Source organism: Sinocyclocheilus rhinocerous, unplaced genomic scaffold, assembly GCF_001515625.1.
Source record: "Sinocyclocheilus rhinocerous isolate Xijiao unplaced genomic scaffold, SAMN03320098_v1.1 scaffold65, whole genome shotgun sequence".
Lineage (NCBI taxonomy): Eukaryota > Metazoa > Chordata > Actinopteri > Cypriniformes > Cyprinidae > Sinocyclocheilus > Sinocyclocheilus rhinocerous.
The window spans coordinates 693,063-702,202 of record NW_015662000.1 but is presented as its reverse complement, the minus strand read 5'-3'; the positions used below and the strand labels follow the sequence as shown (position 1 = coordinate 702,202).

The 9,140-nt window shown below is 37.0% G+C and overlaps 1 protein-coding gene across 1 annotated transcript in view; it reads right to left on the bottom strand.

Annotated features, from left to right (window-relative positions):
• mllt10 (MLLT10 histone lysine methyltransferase DOT1L cofactor) overlaps positions 1-9,140 on the bottom strand; it is a 50,170-nt gene that overhangs the window by 26,159 nt on the left and 14,871 nt on the right. The window contains 3 exon segments of the mRNA XM_016537013.1: positions 2,902-3,214; positions 3,401-3,496; positions 7,070-7,159. Of these exon segments, the coding sequence (XP_016392499.1) occupies positions 2,902-3,214; positions 3,401-3,496; positions 7,070-7,159 (499 nt within the window).

Genomic DNA, 9,140 nt, shown 5'->3' with positions numbered 1-9,140 from the left:
GTGGAATTAACAGGCATTAAGATTGGACAGATAGAACATAAAATTGCGTTATTCGCTGATGATGTCATTCTTTTCCTAAAGCATCTTGATACATCAATACCTGCTTTATTAGATCTTATCAGTACATTTGGAAAAATTTCTGGATACAAAATTAACAATTCTAAAAGTTATATTCTATATCTAAATGAGATTGACAGACAGCAACCTAGTAACTGTGTTGCAACCTTCAATATAGTTGACCGTTTTACATACTTGGGTATAAAAATTGTACCAAAACTAGGAGATGTTGTGCAAGTAAATTATGATCCACTTCTTGAAAGTGTTAGTAGCTCTATAGAAAGATGGATGTCCTTACCCATATCTTTAATTGGTCGAATAACTATTTTGAAAATTAATATTTTGCCAAAATGTTTATATTTATTCCAGAACATTCCTCTGCCTCCCCCTAAACATATATTTCAACGACTTGTTCAACGACAAAAATGTTCACTAAATTCATTTGGAATAACAGATGTTCCAGACTCTGTCTGACACTTCTATATTTGCCATATGATAGATGAGATCTACAGTGTCCTAATTTTCATTGGTATTATTGGGCTGTGCAACTTAGAACAATTATGTTTTATTTTTTTTTATCTCAGAACTGCCCGTCTTGCGTGGATATGGAATCGGCTGCCATTAATTCTGGCCTGCCTTTAAATTTGTGTTTATATTCATCAGAATTGAAAGATCTTAAAAAAAAAAATGTTTCCAATCATGTTTCCAAAGTTATAAATATGATTGCTGTATGGTTTGATGTGAAAAAATATTTAGGTGCCTTCTACCCTTTATCTTCTTTTAGTCCCATTTGGGGCAATGAAAAATTTAAACCAGGCAGATTAGACGCAGGTTTCAAGATTTGGGCTGACAAGGGCATTCGAAAGATAGCAGATCTATATGTTAACAATACTCTTATGTCATTTGAGGAAATAGTTAATACATACAATATTCCTACAAAACATTTCTTTAATTATTTACAAATAAGAAATTGTATCCTCAAATCACAAAATAATTCCCTCGATATGCCATCTATTTTGTAAAAAGAAGTGACAAGAAATTGTTTTAGTAAAGGTTTAATTTCTTCATTATATAATATGCTGGTGTCAGGATCAAAGGACTCTTCAAATCACTAACAATGAGCACACGACTGAAACTGCTACAATATAAGTGGTTGATGAGGATTTACATAACTCCAGTTGTATTGCATAAATATAATGAAAATATCCCAGACACTAGCTGCGTTTACATGGACCCTACTAATCCGATCGTAATAGGACTAGAAGCATAATCAGAATAAAAAAAGTCACATGTAAACACATCAATCGGATTGAATTGGACAGATCCGACCAAAATTTTGATCGGATTGTAAGGGGTGGTTTATTCCTTTTGTAATCCGAGTGAGAGGACATGTAAACCTCTAAAACAGAATGAATTAATTCAGATGGAAGCAAAAAGTGTCCATGTAAACGTACCTACTTGCTTAAGATGCAGTGACTTTAAAGGAACGCTATACCACTGTATATGGGAGTGAAAGATGTGAAAGAAATGATAGAAAAGATCCTTGATGTTAACACACCACTGTCACCTTTAATCTTTTTATTTCATTTTATATCCTAAGGAGATCAAGTTAAAAAAGACGGAGTATATATTTGTAAATATATGTATGTAATATATGCGAAACGGCTTATTTCTTTCAATTGGAAAAGTATATATGCACCAAATATAGGACAATGGCGGAAAAAAATTGTAAAAAATGTGTTAATGGAAAAGATAACTCGTATATTAAGAGATAAATACAAAATTTTTGATGGAGTTTGGGGACCTTTCAAATTGTTTTTAAAATGTGGTGGAGTTGGAAATGTGTTGATAGACTAAAAAAAAGAGGTGATATTGTATATTAATGTAAAATACTGAGAAGCCCTTTTTTATTATTATTATTTTGTGTGTGTGTGTTACATGGAAATTTATTTGTACACGTGTATTGTTAAAATGCAATAAAAAGAAATATAAAAAAAAAGAAAAAGAGCTGAATTTAAGCAAGTGACCCAGAGATCAACCTAAACCCTGTCTGAAAGAATATTAGATTTTATCTGCCTTTCTTATATCAACAACAACAAGACTCAAATATTCTGCATTATAAAAAGCTTTCCATATTACTATAGCTCCCTGCTACTGTCAAACACAAAGGGCTCAATTTAATAAAAGATTGCTGATATTGGAATATTACATCAGGGCAGCGGAACAGAACAGTCGAGTGGCTCACCGACCCTGGGTCTGTGTCGGGTGTTGTCACAAGAGCCCATACAATATGACATACTCCCAGGCAGAAGATTAGTCTCCATAGTTAATCACCACCATCTTTTGATCTCATTGCGCTCTGCTGAGAAAACACTGTGTTGTTTCTTCTTCCAGTGTTCCTCGAAGTTTGCCTGTAACTCCAGCAAGGAGGCCCCTGCCGTACTTTGACACATTAATGATTAGTCTGAATTTTCCAGACGTGACCTCTGCTTCAATCCCTCCATCACGGCTTGATAGCAGAAAGCAAGGGAAAATGCTTCTCTTCTGACTCCCAAACCTCCCTCATAACACACAGAAACACACACACACACAGGAGACGCCACCCACGGCACAAACGGCTCGGAAAGACTCGCCGCTCCACATTGCAGCAGCAGCCAGTCAGACGACAGCCTTATCACACACACACGCCAAGCTTACGGCTTCTGGCTTCCATCCAGCCCTGTCACAACAGACTCACTCAAATGTCACACAAAGGAAGTCGACACGAGACTTGAATCTGGCAGCTCAATTTGGGAACATGCTAATTCATTTCTGAAGTGAAGTTGGCATGTTTGAAAGTCTCACCTTGCTGAAACGGACTGGTTGAGGAGGGAGCTGTGGATGACGTCGCTGTGGTGACCACAGGGCCGTGGGGTTTGCCCGGCACGGACTTGCGGCCCCTGGAGCCAGAGTTCGAGCTGGTGCTGTGACTGCTGGACTTCTTGCTTTTGCCATCCGAGCTCTTGCCATCAGAGAGGCTGCCATCCTTGGAGCTGGAACTGGAGTGAGACGGAACTTCCTGGAAGTTGGCATTGGTGAAACGACCTCCGCTGTCGTCCAATCGCTTCTGAGTACAGGAGATTGAGGAGACACTTCCACCACTGCTGCTGTTGTAGCTCTGTGGCCAAAAAGTGAAAGGCACACATGGACAAAAATGCTTAGAGTGCTTTTTGTAAAATAATGTAATGACAAAAAAGTAAAAAGAAATTAAATGAATATATTTTTTAAAAATACAATAAAATTAATAGAAATTATAAATAATTTTTTTTTTTAATTCTCATGCATTTATCATAGTCTAACTCACCTTCTCAGAGGTCACCATCAGTGCTGGCACCAGGGAAGGTGACAGTTCCAAAGATTTTTTGTGCTTTGGTTTGTGGCGATCTCTTTCTTTATGTTTCTGTGATGAAACGACACAAACAAAAACATTAATGAAGATGGTTCCGCAAATGCTTTTAAGCCAGTACAGCTTGGGAAGGACTTTAGCCTAGTGTCATTTCTGAAACAAAGAGGCAGAAAGATGAGAAACTCAAAAAGGTGAAACAATGAAAGTTTCATTCTGAACGAGTCAATCATTTGCATGCATTCAAACCCAGCAAGGATAGTCACTTGTGCTGTCCATGAAGATCTTCATGTAAAGAAAAAGAAAGGGTTTTCCTGTAGATGGGTAAGGTTTCACATTGCAGGCCTGACCAGAGTCTACAGCTGCTTAATTTACACCCCAGTCTAGTGCCGCGCTCCACACAGTTCTATTTGCGCCCTAGAAACGGGAGCGTGAACAAATTTACACCTCGCGCTCCAATAGAACACCTCCAACCTCTACGTTTCTGTTCTTAAGAGTGCGGCTGTAAAAATATGCAGTGATCCTGAACCATTCGTAAAGAATATTTACACATTCTCCACTGGAGCGATATACAAACGTCTATCTTTTTTTAGCCACTTCCTGTCATCTTCCAGCCATTGTCTCAGTTAGAATTGACAATTATTCTGAACATGATAACGGTTTATGCTACTTCTCAGTGCAAGTGGCAGTGACAATTCCAGAGGCCCTCAGGCTCAAGTTATTCAATGAAAATGAAAATGAGCTTCCGCTTCCTCTACACCATTTGCAATTTTCCTGCATATACTATTTTAAATGTCATTTTCTGAGAATGGGAAAATCATACACATTTGAAATGAAGGTTTTGAATAAGCACCCTGGCAATTTTTTTAAGTGGGTGGAAAAGATTGTATTTGTATAGAATATTCAATGCTATTGGTTTTCATCTGCAACCTACAGATCCAGATTTCACTGTTTTTGTTATGCTCAGCTCTAAATCACAAAATGTTATTTTAAAAATCACAAAACAGTTTATATGCAGCAAAATGACAAGTATATTAATGGTGACAAAATCATTAAAATTATAACAGCATTTACTGAAATTATAAAGCTTTGTAATGCCACATTTGCTCCCCAAGAAAAGTGCTAATTTTAAATGGATGCCAAGACAAGAATCCAAGTCTTAATTAACATTGTTCCTAAAGGTGTTGACAGGGCAGGCGTTATTGTGAGAAAAAAAAAATCATGTCACTACTTGGCTGCGTTTATGAATGGAAAAAAGAAAAATACACAACATAACATTCATCTTATTTCCATCAAATAAATAAATTTAAAGTCTAGATATGCAGACCCTTACGTAATGACAAAACGCAGGTATGAACTGCTGTTTACTGGTCTAATTAAAATTCTGACATAAACATCTTGCAAGAGTTTGACATAAGACGACAGACAGCTATCTTAATTATACAAAGATGAATAGTTCAGGCAGAGGTGAGTGCAAAAGAGAGAGAACAAAAAGCCAAGACATTTATCATAATTCATCAATGCCTTCAGCAGATTAGTGAATGTAGCAAATCTCTTTCAGGATGAACAGAGAAATTACTCCTGAGGCTTCGGGCTAAGTATTAAAATTCAACTACGGAAATGAATAAATATAATAAATCTTAAAATAAAATAAAAAAAGTTTAAATACAAAAGAAGAAAACTAACCATCCAGAAAACAAAGCAAAAAACCCAAACAGATCAGAATTTAAGATATGTGAGGCAGGAGGAGGAGGAAGAGATTGAAAACATCATTTTATTCCCACATGCCGCTCTCGACCGCCTCTCAGAACACATCTGAACTAGCTGCAAATTGAGAAGCTTTTAGCCTCTATTGTTGTTTGGCCCTGGGGTTTGGAATTAGCTAGGTATACATCTGAGCCCCCCGACCTTTGACCTGGGAATGTGGAGTAGGGGGGATGGGCCCCCTTTGCTAATGCAAATCAGGCATCGTAACAATAGCCATGGCGGAGCACAGAGCACTCCACAACACCATCTTCAAGAATACGGCTCCAACCCGAATCATTGTTTATGTCAACCCCTCTCAATGCAGAATAAGGCGAAGAAGTTAAATATCAGAATAATTCTGGGAGAAACGGCTTTAAATGGCATCTCATATTTAATCTTTCGCTGACCTAGATTACACAGGCTGCACAGTCGGTCTTTGAGCAGCTTAAAAGAGCACCATCCACTCCATTTTGGTATGCATTTCCAATGCAAACTCATTCAAACCAATTCAAATAATTAGTGAATTTGTGTCAAATAACCAACAGCCTCGATGAATGACCTCCACTCCCCGCTGTAAGTGCTCAACTGACTATTGAGAGCTTTCAGATTCACATTTAAATACATGAATGGAATACAATTCCTTAAATGGAGTCTAATACTTTACATTACTTTAAAATGTGATTCATAATGACTGAAATGGTTTTAGCCTAATTGTTTTGTTATACAAACAAAAAAAATGCATGTGTGATTCCACACTTTACAATTGATTCGTGACTTAATATATAAGCTGGTAAGCTTGCAGAATAGCAAAAAAAAATTATCACGTTTCAAAAGAATTTACATTTTTTTACATTTTAAGGGGATTTAAAAAAAGACATAAAATGTCATAAAATTCCCTTTATTTAAAATAAAAAATATCACTAGAAATTAATAATAAATAATAATAATTAAGCAGAATTATTAAATGATGAGTATATTAAATAAATAGTAAATATATGAACATAAATAAACGTAAATTCTTCCAACAAACGTCAAAAATGGAAAAATGCGACGACACATTTAAAGAAACGTTTAATCAACATTGAGAGCCATTTTAATGACCTGGTTCGTATAGAACAAATCAGGCAAGCTATTGCTGATTAAGATGGCTGCACAGAGGCTGAGTGTTTGAAATATGTGGGATCTGCTAGGGACAGGCAGAAATTTATCAGTGACGATGGATAGATGTGACGAGCTCCTCCGCACATTTCACACTATGAGGTCTGCTGGATTAGTATTTCAGATACCACCGTTATTACAGCAAGAAGAGAAAAATAGAGGCAGAGGCACAATCAAACATGTTTTCCACGCAGTACAGATCATCTTCTGCTGGTACGTACACATTTACTGATATGAGGTCATGTTACAGGGCCTATGCTTAATTGAATTAGATGGGAAGGCGAACAGGGCTAATAATGCTACATGTTTCATTCGGTATGGCTGCGTATAGAAAATTAGTGGAACAAATTACTATACTACCTATCAATACTGATTAAACGTACTCTGTGGAACTAATGGCCATGACGGATGCTTTTCTATGAATACAGCACTCTTTATGTTGATCATTTGTGGCAGCACCAAAATACTAATCACTTTGAGTGATAAAAGGCACTCTTCTCCCTCCCGTGGCTTTAAAAGCTTTGTGGGATATGAAAAGTGTGCGTGTGAGGGGCGGCACAGGGTGACGGTGGCTCGTGTGATTTAAACGAAACTAATCACAGCGGTGCATATTTCGGACAAACAAGAGTTTTGGCTTTGTGCGTTTACCTCATAGTCTGAAGTCGTGAGGAGGGGGGCATCAATCACACATGGCAGGAAGTGAGGTAGATCTGGAGGCTGCCTTACCTTCTTTTCCTTGTCATGGTGCTTTTTCAAAGAGTGAGTGGAAGAATCACTTAAGTTTTGAGCCCTACTACCACAGCCTTTGCTCCTTCTCTAAAAGGTGAAAGAGGAACTTCGAGTTACCATTTAAAGTCTGTCCAATTCTTTTTTTTCCTATTTCCTACTTCTGTCTTTTTTTTTTTTTAGCAACACTGAAAATAGCCCTTACTGAGACAAAGGAAACAGATAGAAGACAATAACGGAAGGAAAGAAGGAAAAAGACATTTTCATGATGACCAATCAGGATATTTTTGTATTTTGAGAAGCTACTCTGTCAAAAAGCAACTTGCATGAGAATATTTGTCGGCAGGTTTGTTTATTGTATCAGTATGGCAGCATCCAAGGGCTATTTTACTTACAGGAATATAGTTTGGGAAAGCCAAAGTTTAATTTCTCTATTAAAAAAAATACAAATCAACAATATTTTCTTACCAACAGAAACAGCTGATATATATAAAAATGCGCATTCAAACTGACATTTAAACTGACCAACTTCACATATATTCTCACAACACAATTTTAATTCTTCCTAATATTTTTCTCTATTTATTTTTAAAAAATCTTAGTAAAATATGCCTCATTTCTTTTGAAGTCAACGGTATCTAATGCTCCTATTGTCAACAAATGCCACATAAAAACCTCAGGTCACAGAATGGTCTTTGTTTACCAGCAGCCCACTGAAACAAAGGCCTACATGGAAAAGTCAGGGGTTAGTAGCCAGCTATTGAACTATTAATCCAAGAGACTGTGCTGATGCTGTCAGTCCATTGACATGGTGACAGGGAGACATGGTACATCCTGCAGAAACATCATGCTGTCATGTACAATAGTGCAATCACCACAATGGATGACAACAAACAAAACGAGCAATGTGCTGTCATTTTATTCTGACAAAACAACAAAATGGGAGATGGCAAAAAATATTTCTTTAAACATATATTTATATATCTTAATTATATTTATATAAAGGAACACTACCGTTTAAAAGCTTGTAGCCATTTTAAGCTTTTTAAAAATGTTTTTATGAAGCCTCTTTATATGATCAAAAATGCAGTAAAACATTAAAATTGTGAAGTATTATTTACTTCTGTAATGGCAAAGCTGAATTTTCTTTAGTGTCACATGATCCTTCAGAAATCATCCTAATATGCTGATTTGGTGCTCAAGAAACATTTTTGCACCGATTAATATTTTAGTCCAAACTGATATTGTTTCAGCATTCTTTGATGAACAGTAATAAAACAGCATTTATTTGAAACCGAAATCTTTTGTAACATAAAATGTCTTCACTGTCAATTGAAATGCACCCAATTCTGAAAGTATCCATTTTTCAACTTTTGAAAGGTAGTGTACATGTATAAGTTTTTAAATCATGATGATATAAATATATATTTATATATAAGCCAACAAAGATGCTAAAAAGCCCAAATAAAACCATGAAAAAAAACCGGTAAAATATGAATGAATACATAAAATCACAACAGTAACACAAGAAAAAAAGACATGAAATACTCTGACTCCAGCATCTATCACCAGAAACCAGAGTAGTCATAAATGCCTGAATGAAGTAAAACGGTGTATACATAAATAAACATCACTATCGCTCCATCCACAACTCATTACAATCCCCTATGAGAACATCACAAAGAGGCTGGCCCTGCCTCCAGCCCCTTACTCAGAAGACCTGTAGAGGACTAGTAGTATCTGAGAAGCCTTTGTTGAGTGGGAGGATAGACACACACACACATACACAGCACAAATCTGAGAAGCAGCAGGGGGCTGTGGCTCTAAAGCTCAGTGTAGCTCTAGGGCTGGAGTGAGTAAAACCCCTTGCCACGCACGCACGCGCACGCATACAAGCACACAAACGCCCAAGCCCACGAGTACACCGAGGACCGAGCGAAGCTGGACAGAAAACCACAGGCCGTTATGCTGTCACTGAGAGCTGCCACTGGGCAGTCCGTGTATCTCTCTGAAACCTTAGCCCTCTTTTTCTGAGAGGGGTATTAAGACAGAGTGAAGGGGGAAATGCAGG